This window comes from Homalodisca vitripennis, chromosome 1, assembly GCF_021130785.1.
Source record: "Homalodisca vitripennis isolate AUS2020 chromosome 1, UT_GWSS_2.1, whole genome shotgun sequence".
Taxonomy (NCBI): Eukaryota; Metazoa; Arthropoda; class Insecta; order Hemiptera; family Cicadellidae; genus Homalodisca; species Homalodisca vitripennis.
Genome location: NC_060207.1, coordinates 50,016,587 through 50,041,745, shown reverse-complemented (window position 1 = coordinate 50,041,745; position 25,159 = coordinate 50,016,587). Strand labels below are relative to the sequence as shown.

Sequence of the window (25,159 nt, the reverse complement as noted above, 5' to 3'; positions counted from 1 at the left end):
ATTTAACTAATTTAATAATATTTTAATTACTGCTCATAATCTCAATATATAAAAGAATACTTTGTATAACTATTTCTTCATATATGCTAATACAATACAATCATTGTAAGTGAATCAAGAAATCCAGTAAAATTAATTCTTATAACCTTTAAGATAAAGATATATTGGTCTCATATATAAATTCTAGCAATTCATTATCTCAGTAAAATATTTATTTTTTTGGCTTAATGAAAGAAAATTGCACAGTTATACAGCATTAGGTTTATAGATGATAACCAGATTGGCAACAAACAAGCCATAGAATAAATAAATAAAATAAATAACAAAATTATAATATGCTAAATCAAATGACATGTTTCAGTTACCATCATGTGTATATTTTTGTTCTGAGTGTTTCATTAGTCTAATAAAATGCAATACTAATTTAGTGTAACCTTTAAAATCCATGGCATAGATATATAAAACAACGAACGCGTAAATATTTTTGGGAAGAGATAGTTGTGGAAATAATCAAGACAAGAATGGGAGAGAGGCGCGTGGTGACGTCATTTAATATATTATTGTAAAAGTGAGTAAACGTAATAACAATAACAATAAAAAACATAGATGTACTTAGATGAAATTTTATTTCGATTTTATTTTGAAATTATTTCGTTAACGTAATTTAACACCGAAACTACTTCAATGCAGTACTATTGTTACGAAATGTAATCTTAGTGCGTTGTACATTGCCACTGAAACCTGATAAGTGAATGACATAATAGTTACAGAACACGTTATCAGTAATGTCTAATATATAATGAGCTACATTTTTGTTTTAACACTCTTATTAATTTTAAATTTAACTCCAACATCTATTTACTGATAAATCAACCCTTTAAAGAGGATACCAAGACAATAGTTGCGAGATAAACCTAATAACCTTTTTACATCACACTTTAAATAAATAAGATCAAATATAAAAAATCAAAAAATACATTAAAACCTAATTTTGTTTCCGAGTTTAAGCCCGTTATATCATAATCCAGGTTATACACCATACTACATTTTGTATACTAAACAATACTGATATCTATAATGAACAATAATACTGGAAAGAAAATACACAAGTTAAAATTGTCGATAAATGGCTAAACAACCTGGACCAGTTGTTAATGGAATAAACGATGAACACAAATACTGACACTCACAGACAGTGGTGGTCAAATAACACAATTCGCAAAAAAACGGAATGTTACATAGGCGGCTAAACACGTCAGAAACGCCAGTGTGGGTCGAAACATGCCGCAAAGCTTCCAAACCTATTCTTGTAGTGTGTCTTTTTGTTAACCATGATGGTTATGGTTTAAAGCCAAGTACATTATTAAAAACAACAACCAGTTCATGCAAACTTCCTACTTTAAACTAAAAAGATCTTTATTTCTATTATATAACTTATAATCAATTGTATCAAGAGAAAACGTGTTAAAAACATTATTTTGCTTCAGTACTTCTTAACTGATATACAATTATATGTATGTCTCGTAATGTTCACCAAAAAAAGTAAATCCGGTTATCTGTAGTAAATGTGTTACATTAATTTTCAGACTTTCTGATACTAAATTTTGTTACTGCATGGACATAACGAGACTTTTTGAAGGAACTGTAAAACTTTGTAAATTTTGTCAAAAATATTTAATTTTCATCTTTAGAATAAAGTGAAATTGATTATTTCACTTTCACATATTTCCTGAAACAGCTTAACAACTATCGAACATTTTAGTTTATCCACTTACATATCTACAGAGCGAAAATTTATTAAAAAGTAAGAGAGAGTCTATTTTTTCCAGGAACTACTTCGCTCTTTTTGTGTTAATCATATTCAATGTTTTACCACCTTAGACACATAAATGTAGAAGTGGAGTTAATTTACTTCCACGAAACCTAAAATGTATATCAGAATTTTGAAAACTCAATTCAAACTAACACAATCAATTGAGACTGTGGTTTGTACAAACAACTAACGAAAGGTTTTCAGGAAAATACGAGATACGTAATAGGAAAGCGCACCTGAGGCTACAAAGAGACATCCCCTTAATCCAAAAGGGGAACTGGTGAGATCAGGGAGTGGATTGTAATCGCCTTTAGGTCAAAAGTCTCTTATATTAGGGTTTGCTACAACGTGCTTCACTACCACTTAACTCACCTCAAAATCATTTTATTAAAAAGTACAGCTTTACTACCAATAATATGAAAACATTTAATTACAGCAATGCCCTGAGATTAGAGTGACGATAATGCTAAGTATATAATACTAGGTAGTCAGTCAGTAATAATAAGTTAGTGGTATATGTGTAAACAGGTCAGTAATTACGTAAATAAGAAGAGCTTTAAATTAGTAACGTTAGTAAAATATTTTATTATATAAACTAACAATGAACGGGTTTGTTTGTATTATTATATCCTAAATCCGGATATACTTTGGATTGGATAAACGTTTGTGTCGAATGTCTATTACGTTATTGTCATGCCGGTAAGAACTGTTAACACAAGATCTGTTAACAGTTAGCAATTAACATCTTTAGATCTTTTAATATTTGAAAAATTAAAATTTTAATACTCGGAAACAAATCTGTCATAAGGTTTTGTTATACAGCGTGGCAGGAATATCGAAAGGTTTTAATTGCTTTAAAAATATATCGACGCTGTGTAATAACAGGAAAAATTACATGTAACTAATGATTACCTCAATAAGTCCCTGTGAGGCAATAAATAAATATTCTCTGGTGCCACAGTTGAACAAATCCGGAGTTTTACATATTTACATAGTTTTAACACGATATAGCTGTGAATCATAAATGACAGTTTAACGTGAATTTTTTTATTGACAGACATTTAAAATTACACAAAATAAACATGTTCACAATTCAGAGCATATTAGCGCTCTATCATTTGGTTAGCTGACTTGAGTTTCAAATATTATCTCTTATTTAAAACCAATTACCGTCATAAATAATGTCTTCTATATAGTTTTAGAATGGAGCCTTTTAAGCAGTAGTATTTTGCTCATACCTATTATCGTGGATGAAGAAAGTAGCTTACTCAAGCAGTAAGTCAATTGAGCAGGGTGCCACATGGTTTAATCATTGGATTTCAGTTAGCAAATAGCGTTAGTGTAAATCCTTCCTGGTTTTTGAGCTTTTGAGAAAATAGTTATTATAAAAAAAATATTCAATTTACAGGTTAAAAATTCACGATATAAGGATACTATTAAATAGACGTCATTTTTACTATCAATCTCTACTCATTCCCATCCATTACGATTTATAGGAAAGTTAACTATTCTAGTTACAGTATTTAATAATGGAACAATGACTATAAGAGGTAGATGTCAATGGTTAACTACGTGTATTTATAACTACATAGCTCTTGTACATTAGTTTAAGGAAGCTTTATTGAATCGATTATTAATTAATTTATAACATATTTTGAGAATTGTAACAGTACGCAATGAAATACATACATGTACAGTAGATATTTTAAAAATATTGTTTTTAGCTGGTCTTTTACGAAAATGTTGATATCTGATATATGCGATTTAGCAGTTAGTATCGGATTATATTTCATCGGACGCTAGACTATATGCTTGCTAACAGGTTTCGCTAAAGTTGTAAGTAAACCTAGATCACAATGTACTCTAAAGGGATGCAGCAGAAAAAAATACATATACAAGAGTAATTAACCATTGTCTTTAGTGAAATCGAAATGTACAAAATTTCAACTCAATAGCATAGTTTTTTCACTAGATACCAATAATAATTAAACGACTTCGCTAACGCCTAAGTCCACACCTAGAAGGGATATATCCTTCTGAAATACGGGATTTACCTACTTCCAGCCTAATGACATAAATATATAAGCTACATCATTGATCACTATATTTGTATATATAAATGACGTGTAATGCAAAACTTCTACTATATACCTCAATTAGTAATAGAGATAAAATCCAGCTTCAATTCACTAACGTTCTGAAAATTATTATTTTAATGTAAGAATCGGTAATATTAGATTATTATAAAAGTTCAACATATTGTGATAATAATTAAATAAATAAACTAATTTACCAAACACACACACACACACACACACAAACGCACACATCAAATCACGTTTGTTTCATGTGTTCCTTATTTTAACCATATTATAATTCAATTTTGTTTAAAGTAGGTACAGTTATGTAATAAAATATTACAGTCATAGCAATAACAACTTAAATTACTTGGTAGCGTATAACGGCATCATTTACTATCCCCATGGTATCGTTACTTTAGGAAAACTTTTCATAATTAACGGCCTTTATATATCCCTTGAAGGATTTCCCGTATTAGTCTATTCATATTTTGTCATATATTACATAAGATACGATAAAGCGAAATACAAATAGTCCTATGTAAATGATTCCTTTTGTAGTTATAAATACTACAGTTCTTAAAGCATCTGGTTATATGGTTACAGTTATTACTGATGTCATATGATTTGTAAACGAAAAGTTAGGTTGGTATAAAACTTTCTGTATTCGCCTCTCGTAACTACATATTGGGTTGAAACTGCTGCCATAAACACAGCACGATTAGCTCCTCCTCCATATCCAAGGATACTTTATACCAGGGTGTGTATCGCTTTTCCAAGTGGTCTATCAGGTCAGAAAGGTTGCCTAAAGTGTACTTTAGAAGTACCTACTTATCATTACATTGGCCTCTCAAAACTAAATATTGGGTTTATAACTGCTAACATAAACACATCACGCTTATCTCCGCCTCCCTATCCAAATAAACACAGTGCGCTTATCTCTGTCTCCCTAACCAAAGTTACTTTATGCCAAGTTGAGTACTACCTCTCGTAACTTAATATTGGGTTAAACTGTTACCATAAACACAGTGCGCTTAGCTCCGCCTCCCTATCCCATAATAATTTGTGCCAAGTTGAGTACCTCCTCTTGTAACTAAATATTGGGTTGAAACTGTTACCATAAACACAGTGCGCTTAGCTGCGCCTCCCTATCCCGGAATAATTTTTGCCAAGTTGAGTACCTCCTCTTGTAACTAAATATTGGGTTGAAACTTTTACCATAAATTCAGTGCGCTTAGCTCCGCCTCCCTATCCCGGAATAATTTATGCCAAGTTGAGTACCACCTCTTGTAACTAAATATTGGGTGGAAACTGTTACCATAAACACAGTGCGCTTAGCTGCGCCTCCATATCCAAGGATACTTTATACCAGGGTGTGTATCGCTTTTCCAAGTGGCCTATTAGGTCATAAAGTTTGCCTAAAGTGTACTTTAGAAGTACCTACTTATCATTACATTCGCCTTTCAAAACTAAATATTGGGTTTATAACTGCTAGCATAAACACATCACGTTTATCTCCGCTTCCCTATCCAAATAAACACAATGCGCTTATCTCTGTCTCCTTAACCAAAGTTACTTTATGCCAAGTTGAGTACCTCCTCTTGTAACTAAATATTGGGTTGAAACTGTTATCATAAACACAGTGCGCTTAGCTGCGCCTCCCTATCCCGGAATAATTTATGCCAAGTTGAGTACCTCCTCTTGTAACTAAATATTTGGTGGAAACTGTTACCATAAACACAGTGCGCTTAGCTCCGCCTCCCTATCCCGGAATAGTTTTATGCCAAGTTGAGTACTACCTCTCGTAACTTAATATTGGGTTGAAACTGTTATCATAAAAACAGTGCGCTTAGCTGCGCCTCCCTATCCCGGAATAATGTTTGCCAAGTTGAGTACCTCCTCTTGTAACTTTATATTGGGTTGAAACTGTTACCATAAATTCAGTGCGCTTAGCTCCGCCTCCCTATCCCGGAATAATTTTTGCCAAGTGGAGTACTACCTCTCGTAACTTAATATTGGGTTGAAATTGTTAACATAAACACAGTGCGCTTAGCTCTGCCTCCCTATCCCGGAATAGTTTATGCCAAGTTGAGTACCACCTCTTGTAACTAAATATTGGTTTGAAACTGCTCTAGGAATCGAGTTCAAGGCAGAAAGCGAGACAGAGTTCGGTTTATCACGGGAGGCGTCACTTTCTACTCATAGCAGACTACATTTCGGTCCGGAGAGCTACTTACCATGTATTTCGATTGTATTATATTATTTTGATCACTTTTTATACAAAGGTAGTAGAGGTGGTTTTACAGTTTCAGACCTCCAAATTAACTCATAAATAAAATATCATTATTCATGTGATATAAAAAACACAGATATTTGCTTTTGTTATCTAAACTACACTACACTACACTAAACTCCCGGTCAATTAAATAATGAGGCTGCTAATTTTAAATATGTTATAAATAGATTTTTACAAGTCTCAACCTTGTATTTTACATTTAATCATTTTATTATAACAGAAGCTGACGCTAACCGAGTTCACTTGCATCTGAAAAATTCAAATACTGTGAAAGATCTCAATTATCCAGTGAGAAAAATTGTTTACTTTCAAGTGGCAAAAGATATCGTTTGTCTATTTTAAGGCTAATATTCTAAGAACATGCAAACACTTGTCTAAGTACTATATAAACCAGTAAAATCCATATTACCGCACCGTTATTAAGTTATGAGCTATATATAAGTTTCAAGACTCTTGGTCTTCGGAATGTGAGTTTCAAATAATAATTCTAAGACGATAAAATATTTTTACTAAACAGATGACAAGAAAGTGAGTTAATTTAAGATGGTCAAAACCGCAAGACCACAAGTTGCTCTAACGTGAGGATTTGTTGATGTGTTCTAAGTGCCCAAACCGCTGATAGGATGAGTAGTTAAGCTATAACCAGTTTACTCTGTTCACCACAACAATAGACCACTCGTGTGAGTGTTGCACTAAATCATGGACAGTTCCAGAGTAGTTGGTCTGGCAATGAATGTCTGAACAGCTTCGGTCCATCTCGACACTATAACCCTTGCATAAGTCTGGTATTCATGAATATTTATGTTTCATTTAAGAATACTGCAACTTTCATGTATTTCAATTCAGCCATAATTAAATTAGTTTTTTTTAATTAGTATAATCGTTGTAAATTTTTACCTGTTGTTCTTTTTGAATAAATTTTGCAGGCACACTACCTTGATTAATATAATAAGATTTTTTTAAATCTTTACATGAAAGCAGGCACAAAGACTAGTCTTTAAAACACTTAGGGTTTCATAAATGAAATTTATCATAGGTACTCTGATGATATCAGTGTTCTAAAAATTCAGTTTCTTTAATATTATAATTTTCATTTTGCATTATTTTATCTCATGTGACTTGTGAAAATAAATACGCTCTGAACCGAGAGAGTAACGTTGTACAGCTTTTCGATGCGTTCACTTTCTGCCTTTTGGGATATTTAGTCAATGTCACCGGTATTTAGTCAAAATATTGCTATATTCAATGGTTACACTACACAATTTATTGAAAATATGCCAAAAAAGCGTTGAAAAGAATGACTAGAAAAGATAAGAAAAAATTAAGGCCACCTCAAGACACAAAACAAGAATTTATTTGCATAACATACAGCACTTGTTCGAACCAAATATGCAAATTTTAAAAAACCATACAAATAAAACTGTCACTTACAGAACAAGCAACAAACTACCGTAGAGAGGTAGATAGAGTTATAGGATTTGCTAGGATATATACAGTGCAATTACAATATAATAGTTTCACACAAGTCCATGTATGAATATTATCATTTAGTTTTGTGTATAAGACGTATCGTACTATTTAACTGACTTTAAATACATATTCAAAATACTACTACACTATAATGTCTATGTGACATTACAGGTACTTGGATAGCTAATTTAGGGATTCATGTAGCTTTTATATCTATTGCTTGTTTCGAGGTAAATGAGTCTCTAAAATTTGCGTTCAATGGTGTTGTGTGATATTGTTAAAATAAACTGTTCGTATATCTTGCAATTTGATGTAATATTATTAATCAATTTATAATTTTCTCTCGCCGAAATTAAATAGTTACATCGAGTGTCAATCAAAACTCTGGTAAGTTTAACAAAGACGTAATATATCATAGTCTGAATATTCTTAAACATTAAGTTTAGACAGCTTCCTGAAGTGCTGACGTTGTCGTTAGAGTTCAAAAGCAACAATAACAAACTTTGGACAAACTTTACTGTGAGGTATGACATTCTCTAAGGACTGAAGTACGAACTGAAACAGTTTCATCATTCTTAAATTGTATACTTTTCAATTTTAAACCAACTTCTGAATCACTCTAATGCTAGGGACAACAACGACAATCGTTGTTTGTTTGTTAAATTTATACCCAAACTCGAGTATGTAATTATATTCGTGGATCTTAATACCTGCTAAAAAATAAAATAAAACCACTTGATTTGAAAATAACGGACTTTATTATAGTGAAATAAAACCAAGATTTAAACACTGTCCAATAACAACTCTTAATGAAATAAATAAATAGAAATTAAAAGTCACTTGTAATAAATTTAGTCAAATCAAATAATTAAAATAAAATTACCTTTTACGCATTTTTTATTATTAAGCTTCTACTTAAACTTCTACTCTCCTCAACTTACTAGTTCTCTACTTCAATATCTTTCTTCCAATAATAAATCGATAAATTGGAACTTTACAGAGTGAGTATATACATTTATATAATATATATTTCAATAAAGTTCCTTTAGAGCACCTATGGACAAAAACAACAAATTACAAAAGGCTTCGAAAATCCTACGTGATTTAGAACAGATTTTAAAATGGGCAAACTAGAACAAATCACTCAATTTGCACATTGCCTCTGGGATCAATGGGAGACTATTTTCCAAGGGTGATTTCAGTAAAACAAAATTATGCCCCATTGTTTACTTTACTAATTAATACGTTGCAAATTATATCTGACTATTACGTACTGCATTCCTATGAAGTTCCAACCATATTCTTAATTAAGATAATGAAAGGTCAACAATCAATTAATATAGTGGTTTGACCTTTTCTGTTCATTCTTCTATTTTTCCGTTATTATTGAAATTCCTGCTTTCAATGTACCATAAGGCATTAACTTCTCGGTTACAATGATTAAATTAGCATCCAAATTTCACCATCCTCACAAGTATCTTTTATTTTCAGCTATTATATGATGGAATCTGTAGAAATTTAATATTTATATGTTGTTTACGTATGGTGATTGAACCAGACAAGTTTTTTATTTTCCCGTTTTTTTATTATTTTTTGCATCTGACATTGTCTCACGAGATTTACAAGGGAAATTTTGAGATTTTCCTTTGTTTTGGATCCATAATCCTCATGTTACTCTTTGACTTTCAAAAATATTTTAGTGTCAAAACTTTGGTCACATTCTTATTCTATAGGCACTTAAATATTTATAATTTGTAAAGAACTGTTTCATAAATGGAAAAAAGTTATAAAATCCAGGGATCTAGCAAAATATGTCTAGATTGTTCGCCTGACTCTCCACGTGATACCTCAAGAACGAAGCGATCCATAGAGTTAAAGTTTTGCATGAAGCCTTTTTTTATATACACAGAGATGATGTTGTATAACATTTCTTAGCGTTTATCTGAGCCTCAAAAAACTCAAACTCAATCCCTTAGGGGAATAAAGCTCTCTATACATAGCTGAATTAAATTTAAACTTGTAGAAAAATTAATTAAATTTTATAATTCACAAACACAATGACTATAAGTGAATTCATACGAATGTACTAAATAAAGTCATACGAAAGGGTTTTATATAGTATACAACTACTTGTTATAAAGGTAGGAGAAAAACACTATTTCAATACTCTGAATATATGGCATGACTATTTACAAGGCTTTAGGTAAATTTAGATGAGTAATGTTATGAATTACTTCATAAATATAACATAAGGAAAGGTTTAAAAATGTATCTTGATCATAGTAGACAATTGTGTGATTAGAAATTGAATCCAGCTACCCTATTATTATTATTATTATATTATTATTTTATTATATATACAACTCTTATAATATGTGTAAAGCAATGAATGAAGGTAAAATATGAAAAGAATCAATTATATTTCCAATTTAATTTTTTCCAATCAAATTAGTGTATTTTCCTTTTAAATATTTAAGTTTTGTTATCACTTATTTCATTGGCCTATGAGCACGGGCAGAATAAGGTTTAAAAAGATATCGGCCAGTCCCTTTTTTTTAAAGAAAGAAAAAGATATGCTTACTTGTAAATTGTTGACTATATTTCCGGAATGAATGCATTGTTTGCTTAATTAATCGGTAAATTGTATAACTAATTGGAAACTTCACAACATGGCAAAAATGAATTGTATTAAACACAAAATCTTGTTTAATTTAAGGTTAAGTCTGTTAGTTAATTTAACTGTTTTCATTATTTAAACGTTTATAAAATTATTGAAACGGAATGTTAAACGTGTTCATAAAATGTGTATACAAATTATATTAGTATACCTCAAAAGAAGTATTCACTTAGTAGTGGAAAAAGACTGCAGAACAATATATAACATGGATTTAACTATTCATTCCATTTTAAAACTTGATATTTTATTTAGCATTTTTACTTTACTCGAAAATATTGTTCCATTTAACATTATTAATTAATGAATAAGTTAACGAAATAATAAATTAGGTGTTTGTCATGCTATAGTATAAAATTTAATTCATAATAATAATCCCACTTATTTATTTTTAATTTATCCAATATTATAAATCTTTTTATTACATTAGATTGAATTTAATTTTAACATATAAAAATACCATCATTTCAAATCGTATTTGATAGTCTATGGTTCAGACTTATCACTTATCTAAATGTTTTAACGCATTGGGTTATGTGTATGATAACAGTATGATTTAAAACCAGTTTAAATAGCAACATTATAAGAATAATAGTTTAAACACAACAGTTATGGCATAATGTTTAAACCTAATAGCGTTTCTATGAATCTCATGTTCATTTATTGCTATTGGTTTTGTCCGTAGTGTTTTCTAATAGGAAAGTAACAGTTAAGCAGAGTGAAATTTTTTTTATATTGAAGTATCTTGTTAATGTCCGACATGTTTGTTAATCTAATATACTCTTATATTGAAGAATGTTGTTATTTCTTAACGACTCAATTGCGTAAATGATTCGTCAATGTCTTACTATCAACCACTCAAAGATATAATGTCTTGTAATCGGTACTAAACAATAAAAACAAGAAGTTATTGATTTGCCATCATGCTGTTCAAGTTGATCTTGTTTATTGCTATTGGTGAGTAGTCTGAAAAAATTTCCGAATGATTTTTACAGTAAAAACATCTTAATACGGGTTTCGTTTTTAGTATTATCCAAACCTAATTTTTCCACAAGTATATGTGTTAAGATTACATTTTCACCCCTTTTGAATAGATTTCATTTAAATTCATAGAAATAATCATAATTATGGTCGACTATATAGGATGTACATTCCTTAGTTTTTGCTTTATTTTGGCAATTAATTAATGGTTCACAAATTGCAAGATGCTTTAATATACGGCCAGTTAGAATTAATTGTAGATTTTTAACTAATAGACCATTTTCACTATGACGCCTCTTTAGTGGCTAAAGTATTTTCCACGAAAACTAAATCATAACCATATAAATATTTTAGGCATAGTTTATCACTTGAAACAGTATTTTTACTACATATAGTATAAAAATCCAGTAGAGCCATATATTTAAAATCGCTAAAATATATAATAATTATTCATCACATTGTTAATACAAAATTGCAAATATATTGTAAAATTTATACAAACAAGTGTCTCATTGAATGTTTAAAGTGAAGGATATGGCAAGGATAGATATATTAACATACTATTTTTATTAAAACAGTAAAAATACAAGATGTTATCAACTGTTAAAGACTCTAAAAATCTTGTAACTTCTAGTTTATTTGATCTCTAGCACTGAGAACTGTTAAAAATGTAAATGCCTGCAATATTTCTACATTTAATGAATGATACGCGCTATAGAACCTTTTTAAGATATGCAAAATTAGTATTTAATGTCCAAGTTTATTAAGACAATATAGGAAATTACGGTAGTTGTCGTTATAGATATTAAAAACAACTATATAAAATTGCCCTATAAAAAAATTTGTATTGTATTGTAAATTCACTCTCAACATTCACAATCACGTTATTCATGTATAATTTGAGTGCAAAAATACAGTAAAAGTTGTTTAAAGTTCTTACACCGCACCAGTCTGAACATTCACATGCTAAAGATAGAGATTTCCTCTGAGGTAGCCCTGAGCCGGTGAGATTCCTCGATGATTTGCACTTGATGGCCAGGTAGGAGGCTTCTTCTAACAAGGCATACGCCAAGTGTGCTCGGTTTTGTAATCAGCATATTACTGAGATCGTCCATGCATATCCGTGTGATGCAATCAAGAATATACGCCTTATCAAGCACTAGTTAACGTAGTTGCACATAACCTTGGGGGTCTGTCAGCTGGATATTGGACATGAAATAAAACTATATTTAATTCACCTTAGTCCAGTGAATTCCCTGATACATGCTCATAACCTTATTGGAGAAATTCTCCTAACCTTAGATTTTATAATAAATCTCGGTCTTATAAAATGCGCGTGATCTTATCGGCGCACTTTAAGTTGAAGCATGTCGTAGTTTTGTTTAACTTTTTTAAGAATATTTTTTATTTTTGTGTTGATTTTAACAAACATAAAGTTGTGATAATGTACTACACATTAAGAAAACTAAGGCAGTGTTAGAGAAGGTAACGTAGGTGAATGTTGCGACATGTTGTGAGCTCCTATGTTATTACAGGCGTTGATAGAGTTCATCACTGTCTCGGCTATGAACTCGTTACAAGATACTCTGAAACACAAGATAAACATTCTCGGCTTGGTATATTTCATGGGCATGTAACAACGATTCAGAAACATCCTTATTTGGTAAGTGTTACTGCTTATGTTGTTCTGAAATTTTTAAGTTATATCAGTACGGTTGTAAAATTTAATTTAAGATTATATCTTGCTGCAGTCAGTGACTTGTACTAACGTGGACTATAAGCTTTTAAAGATATCCCTTGACCAAAATCAAAATGATTTCATATAAGCCTTTTTAATGTTTCTAAAAATGTATACGCATGAGTAAAACGGAAAAAATGTATGAAAATATGATAAAACTCGCTACACAATCCGTTATGCGTACAGCGTACAGTAAAGGAAACAGGATTTTTACGGACATTTGTCATTGTTCAGTGAAACAAAAAATCAGTAACACTACGTTTCGAGATCTGCAATCTGATCTTTTTTTCAGGTAAATAACTAACCTAACACATAATGACATACCAGAGCGTTGATGATTTGTTTATTTTAAACTAGTTTGTAATTATGTTTGATGATAGTTATTTACCTGAAGAAGCGATCAGATTGTAGATCTCGAAACGTAGTGTTACTAATTATTTTGTTTCACTGAACATTGATAAATGTCCAAAAATCCTGTTTTTTCCAAATCCATCCATCATCAAAAATGAATTTCAAACGAATGGCTCAATCAGCAGTTTTCTGAATTATGTATCTTCTAAAAGCTTTTGAGATTTTGAAATGGTATTAACTCAAACATAATTTTATTATAAGTTATATGTTCTTATTAGTAATATGTTACATGGTTAAGTTATATGTAATTTACAGAGAGGTGAATGTGCAGTTAGGTGGTTACAGCTTTCTTCTTTATTTTCACACACACACACACACACACACACACACACACACACACACACACACACACACACACACACACACACACACACATGTATATATATATATATATATATATATATATATATAAAATATTGGATTGAGATGTACAAACTGTATATCAGACAAATAACAAAGAAATTCCATTTTCAAAAAAAAGTATCCAACACTTTTTGATGTCTCGCAGCATACATGTTTACTTATGTCTGAATTTACTCAGCGTACAATAATATATTAGCTCTTAGGATCTGAGAGTTTGAAGCTAAAAAATGTGTAACGCTGACGGCTAGTACGGGTCACTGTTCGTTAAGTTCAGTGTTTTATTTGGTTCTTTAAATCTAGTATGGTTTCAGGTTATAAAGTTGCGGTTAGTATATTTCCTTCCCTTAAAATCATACTTCACTGCTATTTTTATAACGGATGGCAAAGTTTGTTGGGCTTAGTAATTGCTTTACAGCCCTCCGGCTTATTTTGCACCCTCTTCCAGGTTGTAGCTGTATCAAATCCCAGGCCTTTAGTAAACCATGAGACTTACTGTACAATGCTTACCTGCTTATGCTTAGGCACTTTTCGGTGTGCTAAGATAACTAAGGGACCTTGAGCGTTTCCTCTGTAACGCTGGGCATATAAATAGGACGTGCTCAGCTCTTTCATCAGGCTATTCACATTTACTGAACAAGGTTTCTGGAATATGGATCAGGTAGGTTTGGAACATCCAATGTCCTGTAATAAATCCAACTATTTTGCGGATCTTCTTTCTACTCATTCTACGAAAATTTGCTGCAATGTTCCTTGGTTTCCCATCGAGCAATCGCTTTATTTGGACTTTCTGTCAGTTATTTCCACATTTTGGTGTTTGTAAACGCCCACTGGGCAACCGATCTCCGTGCTAAGCTGCAGGAAAGTCTACACGTTGGTTCAGGACCAATAAGAGGACAAATGACTCCTAAGTTAGCGCAATTATCTTCCCCCCTCATGTTCTGTGATTCCTCTGTGCCCAGGCACCCACGTTAGAATAACTTTATTGGTTTTCGCCAGTCAGTATATGACCATATTATATTCTTTGAGATGCAGCCATGGTTGGTAAAGGCCTGCAGAGCAGTCTTGCTACCCAAGTTAATATAAAGGTTTTTCATTTATAACCCCTTTCCACTAGTAGCAGGGATAATTACCAGACTAACTGAGATACAATTTTATAACTCTAAATGATTTAAACGTCTAACATAAATTAAACTAAAATAAATGTTTTTATTCTTATACATAACCTTTTTTGTTTTGCGTTTTTCATTGTCAGTAAAAACAGTCATTGCATTTGTTAGGGATTCTTATCTATTTAGATGTATCGTTAAGTTTTAGTTCATTGCTTGCAAACATAATATAGTGTTTGGTGCTGTACAGGTGGCAATCCTGAATAATGGATCTTTCTACTGCGCTGGCACGATCGTCAATGATCACTGGATCGTCACTTCTGCTGACTGTGCTAATAAGTATGTAATTTATAGTTTTATTATCTCAACTGCAATATAAGTTTTGCAACACTTAGCAAAGGTTGTTATTTTCTCTGATATTTTAGGTTTATTCAGGATCTGTTCATGCCTGCCTCTTTTACGTTTAACATAAAATAACTTATTTCATGATGTATATATTTTTTTCATTAAATATATTTTTTTTTTTTTGATTAAACTTCTAGACTTATGATTTACTACTACACCTATTCACACAAAATACCCTATCTTTTACACAAAAACATTTAATACGGTAGCAACCACAGTAATATTTATATATATATTATATATAATTATATATATATATATATATATATATATATATAATATATACTACAAAATGCTATATGTTTTAGTTTTGATGGGACAACGACAATAGTGGCAGGTAGCAGTGACGGCTTGACGGGTTCGTCCTTCATTATAAACAGTGTAGTGCTGCACCCCAACTACGGTTCCTCGATACTGGACTACGATTACGCGTGTGTTCAAATTGTTGGAAAGTTCAAGTGGTCTAAGAAAACTAAAGCTATACACCTTCCAAAGAAGGAGCCTAAAGTTAATACCACAATGACGGTTGCAGGATGGGGTGATGATGTAAGAAAATATTTTATGTTCAACAATATAAAAAAAATATTATTGTTTGCATATAAATGTAAAAGAAGGAAATTTAGCATTATCGATACATTCCAATATTTTGCGCATGTGTATTATAAAGTTATTTAATGTTTTGTATTTTACATTCTATGTTTGTATTGTGCTTATAAACTATTCTTTTGTAAAGCCGTCAATTTGGTCATTTTGTACAATATTTTTCCATAATATCCGTTTTATTTATTTAAATATTAAAAGGCCAGAAGAAAATAGATTACGGGGTTTTGTATATTTCCAACGTTATATTTAACAAGAATAGGAAACATATAACAATAATGGTAATATATAAGGACGGTACATGTCCAAAATCTGATTATCCTTTCAATTCAACAGTATGCAATAAATATTTGAAACAAAGAATTTAGAAGAGAGTTGGGATATTAGTTGATTTTTTGTTTTTCAACTCTATAATTATCTATGCATTAATCTTTTTTCTAACAATAGACCAAATCCGAAGCACAATACGTGTAATGATATTAAAGTAAATCAGTTAAAGTAATAATTGATTGTTTTATTGTAATACCAAAGTTTATTCCAGAAAAAACATTATTCTTCAAATAACTCAATAGACTCAGGTTTATGAGAGTATACTTGGCTTGGAGGAGATGAACTGCAGGTTTCTTGAATGACTTTAAAAGACGGCCAGCGATCAGAAATGTGCAGTTTAAATTACAGTTTGTAACATTTCATATAAAACTATTTGCTTTACTTAATGACAACATTGCTGTATTTAATAACAGGGATATTAATGCATTTAATATTGGAAGAACCAAAACTTGTTTAAGAAATTAAAAATATTGATTGTAACAGGAGGTAGCCGGTAGAGTAGGAGAGAGAGCGCCTAACCCTCACCTGCTACAGGGAACTATGACCTGGGTAGACAAACAGATCTGCAACTCTACCTACAGTTGGGCCGGACTCACGTGGACGGACAGGATGGCTTGCGCTTACAACCGGGGCAAAACAACTCTCTGTTCGGTACGTACCAGCACTGTGATGGCCTAGCTCGGGGATGTTTGATCACTAAATAGGTTCTAGTTGTAATTTCAAAACTGCATTTATTTGATCTTTCTAGTTCTAAAATGGACTTGGAAGGAGTAATTACCTGTAATAAATCCATTGGTTAAAGAATACCCGTGTACTTACAAATTATAGAGTGTGTAAACATTGCATGTCTTGTAGTTTAGGAGGAGAGAGTTAATTTGTATTGTATAAGAACAAAAAATTATTATTATTTTTGGAATCAACAGATAACTCTCTCCTAGAGCCCAATCGTCAGTTGATCTATTATTTGTGATTGTTTCAATTGAGTAAGAGGAACACAAGGGGAAAAATAACAAACATCTCACATCCGGATTTAAATTTACTGGTTACGTAGGTGGGTTATGGTCAAAACTATGATTTGGGTATGTTAAAGCTTGAAATATATACAAGCTTTAAAAAATTAAATCGCGTATTTTTATGTCTTTTCATACTCTTCCATTTATTTTCAAGGTGACTGATATTATATTTCTTTCTTAAAGGAAATTCCTGTATTGATTTCACCGAAAAACTAGTTTCTTTGCTAACAATGCAAATATGTTCTCTCCTCCTGAGTCATTGAATATTGTAGCTGCTGTGAAAGAACAAATAAATTTCTACTTTATTGACATGAGCTCTGGAAATGCTGCAGGGGGACTGGGCAGATGCGTTTGTACACAAGGGGGTGTTCTACGGACAGTTCTTAGCGGGCGGCAGCGGATTTTGTAACTCCAACGCTCAACCTCTGATCCTCGCCGACATCTACCAGGTGGTCTCTTGGATCAAACAGATTACTGGGACTAAATAATCACTGTCTGCATGTTTAAAATATAGTTTTTATTATGCAAGGTTTTGTGTGTTAATATCTATATATACCTGGTCGATAAAATTCCTATACCTAATTCACTCAGAAAGGATAACTCTGTCATCTATACGTTTTGTATATATACAAAATTAACTGTAGTGACTGTGAAAGGTATTTTATTGGACAAACTGGCAGAGATTTTAATAAAAGGTATAAAGAACATATTCAAGCTTTGAAAACAAACAACATGTCTACAATAAAATCAAATTTCGCTGAACATTTATTAAAAACTGGACATGACTAGAAAAATATTGAAAAGAACATGGACATTTTGGATATCGAAAGGAAAGGAGAAAAATTAAACACGAAAGAAGAATTACATATTTATCTAAATTATAACAAAGATCCTCACAACATATAAAATAGCAATTTAAAAAATAAAACAAATCCTATATTTGAAAAAATATTAAACACGGAATACTAATCAAAATTACAACTGTGTCATATAAATTTAACATCTGTTTAAATAGTCGACAGGTGTATATTTATTTGTTTTGTTTATTATTTAGTTAAAGGTTAACGTTCACACTGAAGATGGTTTATACCGAAACACGTGTCTGAAATAAGAGAATTTTAAAAGGGTTTTACTTTCCGATTTATTATTCTAACATAAAGATAACCCTATAATGTGGAGTTCATAACATAATATATAAATTTATATCTATACATATATATATATATATATAATATATAGATTATATATATAGATTATATATATATACAAAATTCAATGATTTTTTATTTGCCCGTATCTGTCACATAATATGCGTTTAAATAATCAAAATAACATACGATCGGAAGACCAAATACCTGTCAAATAACTTTTATTTACTTAATTAGTATAAATGGCAATATCCGATTTAATTTCGATAAACATTGAATTACAAAAAGTACTTGCTCCACCTGGACTCGAACCTGGGTCTCTCACTAGCCGAGTGAGTGTGCTACCACTACTCCAATTAGACCTTACTTGGTACGATTAAATTGTTTTGTATTTGGTCGTATATGTCAAATATGTCTTTAAATAACCAAACATATGATCGGAATATTTGGTTATTTAAACGCGATTAGTGACCTAAACTCTATTATTTATTATTATGTACTTGCTATTCATTAAGAAATTACATGCCAAGCTGAGGAAATGTGATTTTTTTATCAGAGCTATAATTGTTTATTGTGGTATTATTGTTACGTATTAGAATAATATTTTTTCCTATTTATCAGTTATACTTATTGTTGTAATACAAAATAAGAAAACCCTTATTTTATGGGATATATATATTAAATACATAAAATTTCACATTAGTTATTCATGAACAAATGTTCATGTAACAAACATTCAGTATGTTATTTAATTATGTAAGTTGTACTAATAATAATCTGTTGTCACTGATGAAACTTCTTGTCAGTTGCTACTTGAATCTTTTATCAAACTCACTCATAGATACCACAGATTTGTTGTCGACTTCTGTCAAACACCAACATGGACACAAAGTGTGTTAGTCTGGTATTTTTCTTCATCTTGGGTAAGATATCGCTCCACTACTAAGCTGTTTAAAAATAATTCTTGGAAACTACCTTGTCTGTAACTGACCGTTTTCTGCATAAAATTAAAACAATATTGTTAATAACACTGCTTTTTAATTGAACTGTTGTATTTTTTGATAATTTTTACAATACAATAACAGATTTCATATGTAAAATGTGGATATTGGTGGAACCAAAGAACAACATAGTTTTATGAAACAATGAACAAGAGAACCTACAAACAGTAAATTCAACTTTTGCGATTAAATCACTGACCCAGAACCCTGTTTATAATTATTGTGTTTCAGAATGGTTTCATACATGTATAAATGATACAAATATTCTTTGTAGTAAATTGGTGAAGTAACTAGTAATTATAAAAATCCAATTGATATGTTGTTTTTGATCATTTGTACGAGAACTTCTGAAGATTATCACTGAGACAATTACAATACAAGCTTGAACACCTTTCATATGTAAGAAAGTAGATCGTTGCTATTGGTACTGAAACTATATATATATATATATATATATATATATATATATATATATATATACACATAAAGTTCTTTTTATATATAAGTTGTAGTTAAAATATTTTTAGTAGAATTCATTGTTATTCGTTACAATTACTACAATAGTAGTTTTATAAAATAAATTATCATACAGTCCAACTCTTATATTTTGGCCTATTCTTATTGCCATTAAATCAAAACAAAAAGAATGTTTTCAGAATTTAGCAGAACATTTATTACAAAATACCTAATTAAAAGTTCAAGTATTTTTCTGTATATATTGGTTGTTATTCATATACAAAAATTTCCTCAGCTGCAACTTCAGTCATTTGTAGAGCGAGATGTGAATTCATTAGCAAAACGTCTTCAACGCAAGAGAACGACGCTAAGCTTGGAATTTTTCATGGCCATAAAACAACTATTAAGAAACACCCTTACTTGGTAAGTAAGCAATAAAATTTATAACCCTTTCTCTATTGAATCATGTAAAATATCAATGTGCAAGTTTTCTCTCGTTTCCATGTTTAATATTTGAAAGTATGAATCTATAAACTGATGTTTTTGTTACTACCATGTTAGAAAATATTTTAAAATATTTCACTTCTAAAATACTTCGTCAATTCTGTTGCTAGGTGGCTCTGGTGACTGATGGAAGTCTGGACTGTGCTGGTGCTATTGTAGGCAGGTCTTGGGTGCTGACAGCCGGTATATGTGGAGAGAAGTATGTAAGTTAGTTTGGTAAAATAAACGGTCCAGTCATTAAATAATTGTTATAGAAAAAAATCTGTTTATAAAAAAAATTATAGCTGTTTCTATATATATATATATATATATATATATATATATATATATATATATATATATTTATTTATTTATTTATTTATAAATGATATAAATATATCATCATAAACGTTATTACTTTTCATTTAAAGTTTGTTACTGAAAGTGGTGATTTCCAGGATAACGATATTACTATTACTGTTGGAATACAATTCAATTTAAGAGCAAAACCCTTTTTATTTTCATATTATATTAACTGTGATTCAATTATAGGCAGGTTCCCACTTATACCACCTGAAATCATACGTTTTTGCCAGAATACTACTAAACGTTTAGTTTTTTAATGTTTTATCCCGCAATCAGTATTATCAATACTTATTTTAATGAGATGCGGCATTCATAATTTTGTCTAACTTCTAATATTCATCAAAATTGTCTTCAAATGATTTGGTTGTATATTTAATGTCCTTGTTTTTCTATTAAAACTTAATAATACAGAATAATCAATTACATACAGACTCTTCAATTATTAGCTTTAAACACGTAGTAAATCGTAATATTAACGATATCATGTCATTACTGCGTTTATTCTTTTTTTGAAACTTTATATTAATTTGTAAACAGCGTTGACCCCGCCCGGACCACTGTGGTTGCCGGCAGCAGTGATTACTCGACTGGGCAAGAGTACCAGATTCAGGAGGTCAAAGTTCACCCCAACTACTCCCAGCTCCTCGACTATGACTATGCGTGCGTGCAGGTGAAGGGGCGGTTCCGCTGGGGCAGGACAGTGAGGCCCGCCAGACTGCCTCAGCAGAAACCCACTATCAATACCACAATGGTCGTCGCCGGCTGGGGTCATACGGTCAGTGTATTTTGTGTACCTTGATATATCGTATTGTTAGCAATCCGGATATACAGAATCTATATATTACTATAGAAAATATTTTTAATTACAAAAAAATAAAACTAAAAGCCTAACTGAAATAAATTTACACAGCATGATTAGGCAACCATGCCTAAAAAAACCACAGGCAGGACCTAGCGCAAAACAAATTCTGTTGGCTGGTCCTTACTATTAACCTAAAACCATTCGTCAGAGATGTATATAAATGTTAAATAAACATTAGAAAACCATACACAGACCCTTATAATGGTGAATTTCAGTTTCTTTATTATGTTGCCTTACGTTTACATAACTGTTATTTACATGTCCAATATTCGTTTTTACGTGTACCAAGGTAGTAAAAATATAATAAGAGCATAAATTATAGTTCCATATATTTAATCCTTTCGTTACCCTCCCATTCCAACCTTCACCTATATAATCGGCTGAGAAATTACTTTATTAAGAAAAATGCATTTATTAATTTCAAGAAAATCCAGGTTCTGAACTTAAAAAGCGCAAGTTGACTTTCTGCTCCAATTAGTGAGATAGATTTGGATTGACTTTAAATTTTATATATGTATGAAGTTGTTATAATTTTATAAAGTCATAATATACTTTAAAGAACACATTCAATTGAAGGTGCAAAAATTAATAATTTTACAAAAATGGTGACATTGATGAGGTGTTAAAATAAGAATTAAGCACCAATATATAAGGGCTATGTTTTGGAAGTACGCTATTCAAACCACATGAATGAATTACTGCAAACATTAGTACGTAAAAAGTATAAAAAGTTTGTTTATAATACTTAAAGAAAGATGAATTTTTCCTCTATTGGTGAGATACAGTTCATCCACTAAGAGCATAGTGGTGGAGCTGCCTATGTGTACACTATACTTTAGATAGGAGCTGACTTGTATGTTTTTGTATATCTTTGTGTGACGATCGTGTTTTAATTTATCTGTGCTTTTATTTAGAAGCCGGATGAAGTTGAGGGTTTCAACAGAGGTCTACGAGAGGGCAAGATGTACTGGTTCAACACAACTGTCTGTAACTTCTCCTTCTACAATCTGACATGGTCTGACCGCATGTCATGTGCATACAATCCGGGCAAGACCACTCTGTGTACAGTAAGTTCTTTAATTGTAAAACATTTCAACTTTTATTACATTACAACACTAGGTCTTGGGTTTTACAGAGACCAGCTGTTAAATGTGTATTATGGTTCAATAGAAAGCTGTGAAGTTCAACACTCTAATTGACGATATCATTAGTACCATACATACATAGCAAAATTACGCATTAAATAAACAAATTTTACTCCTTTAATTTTTTTCCATCCATTTTCCTACAAAACTGTTTACGTCATCTTGTGTAACTTTAATAGCGTATACAAAGTTTTAGTCCAAATAATACATAACTATATCTAGCTTTAAGCCTTCCGAAATATTCTTGTTTCAAAAAGCTTTCTATGCAAGAACTATTTTAACACACTTTTATTCTACTAATTACCATCTTATATTTAAGAACTTGTAATTTACTGCTACGAAAATGAAATACGTTGGTAAAATATACGTAATTACAGGGATACTGAAAAGTCTTGAAATTGTCTAATATCTTCTGTTCTCGTAAGCGTACAAACATTAAACTCTGTATGTTGACATAGGGCATATAAAATTTAACTTTGTAAAAAAATAAATGTAGCTTTTCACCACCTAAGGAGAATGCCCAGTAAGGAGTCTTAAATATAAGCATAGGTCGGAGTGTATACCGTTTTAAAGGTCTTAACTAGTAGAACATCATACCGAAAAAGAGAAGTCAAAAAGTGGCGGCTCTCGAAAATTTCAATATTGATCTTGTATGCAAGCTCAAGAATGGCTTAATTTTATTGAAGTGATATCAGATGAAGCTACAAAACCTCACATGTGATTACTGACAAATATACTTAATTTAAGGTTTATTCAGTGTCCTGCTATTCTTCTATGGGGACGGTCCACTAGGAGTTAGTAAAAACTTTTTAATGTAAGTATAGATTGATATGCACATAATTTTAAAGGGCTAATCAAGCAAAGACGTATTCCACAAATAGCACCTCAAAAGTCTTGTGCGTGACAAAATGATGGCGATTCAAATATTTTAAAAGTAAACTGTAAATTCAGCAGAATATTCAAGAAGTTGCTTTAATTACTTTAATTTTACATTCACAATTTTTTGTTGTAAGTAACAATAGCTACACAAAATCATCTACGTAGATTACTGTAGATGTTTATAGATAATAAACATAGATAATTAATAAATATAGATAATTATAGATTTAATAAATAATTTGTGTCAGCGTTTTATCATCAGCTGCGATATTGCCAAGAAGCCGAGGGGAACAATAAAAAATAATATTCTTATAATTATCAATATAAATAAGGAACAAATACCAGTAGTCAATATTGGTTAGAAGTAGAAACATAATAATATGTTAATACACGTAGAACGTACAGGAAATAAATCTTAGCGTTTATATATGCCTTAAATGAAATAAAATGCTATATACAACAAAAATACAAAATCGTATAGGCAAAATATACGCTTCATTGTGACTTTTTTACTCCTATGGTTTATGCTTTTTTATGGTTTATCCTAATTAAATGCTTTTTCTTGAATTGCGTTTAAGCGTTAAAGATATAATTTATTTGTATTTTACACAGAATGACTGGGGAGATCCATTTATCAACAAAGGCGTGGTGTACGGAATCTTCATCGCTGTTTCATCAACAGGATATTGCACCAAACATGCGTTTCCTGTCATCCTTGCAGACGTATTTGCTGTGACATCTTGGATAAACAATACTACCAACGTTGAAAACCCATTAGCAAATTATAATGTTAAAACAAACCTTATTTGCTTATTATTATAAACAAATGTTAATGTGACAATCGTAAAAGAGAAATAAAGAATAAAAATCAGCATTTAGATATAAACACAAACACTCATGAACTAAAATTGATGTTTTTATATTTCAAATGATTTAAAATAATTTGGTTCCTTAGTCCTTGCAATTATTAGGATTTACAGGTTTCGGGATGTTAAATTTTGAAAGCCTTTTAATGCCACAATTTTGAAATGCAAAGTGTGGTACTATGTATTATATTTTTTTACTATCACTATAATCAGCTTACTATAAATGCCAAGTTTTATGTTATTTGTTCTAATGGAATCTGATATATGAATTTGTTAATAAAAACACATATGGGCAGACTCGGGCTATTGGGGGTTTCCACCGGGGATCCCATCTCCGCCCCTGATTACAGGCTCATGGCCTCCTTATACAGTTCCTCGAGCCGACATTGTCTTCCATCTTTTCCGCTGTTAGCGTAGGTTCTTCTTCGCCTCTCCCATTTCCTTATCTTCAAGATTGCCACCTTATGCAATACAACTCCCCCACTTGAATGGAAAGGCTTATCGCCTTCCTTTGATCCTTACCGTGCCCCCCTCCCTACAGTACCCTTTGTAGAACAGATCATCGGGACGTTTAGACAACAAAAATGTTCTCCTCACCAGTAACCTCTTACTCGGGATGACCATTCCCGTCACACTCAATAAGGTACAAAATAACGGAAGCTAAATCCCCCTCCC

At 31.2% G+C, this 25,159-nt stretch overlaps 2 protein-coding genes across 2 annotated transcripts; both read left to right on the top strand.

Annotated features, from left to right (window-relative positions):
• Positions 1-11,153: 11,153 nt before the first annotated feature.
• Positions 11,154-17,810, top strand: LOC124362710 (trypsin-7-like). The gene is made up of 6 exons (XM_046817470.1): positions 11,154-11,288; positions 12,848-12,975; positions 15,181-15,269; positions 15,644-15,881; positions 16,749-16,916; positions 17,611-17,810. Exons 1-6 carry the CDS (start codon positions 11,255-11,257, stop codon positions 17,764-17,766), a joined length of 813 nt encoding a protein of 270 aa, XP_046673426.1. The 5' UTR covers positions 11,154-11,254; the 3' UTR covers positions 17,767-17,810.
• Positions 17,811-19,230: 1,420 nt separating this feature from the next.
• On the top strand, positions 19,231-24,510 carry LOC124362636 (trypsin-7-like). Its single transcript, XM_046817354.1, has 6 exons — positions 19,231-19,349; positions 20,179-20,306; positions 20,498-20,586; positions 21,270-21,507; positions 22,509-22,661; positions 24,231-24,510. Exons 1-6 carry the CDS (start codon positions 19,307-19,309, stop codon positions 24,438-24,440), a joined length of 861 nt encoding a protein of 286 aa, XP_046673310.1. The 5' UTR covers positions 19,231-19,306; the 3' UTR covers positions 24,441-24,510.
• Positions 24,511-25,159: the final 649 nt, after the last annotated feature.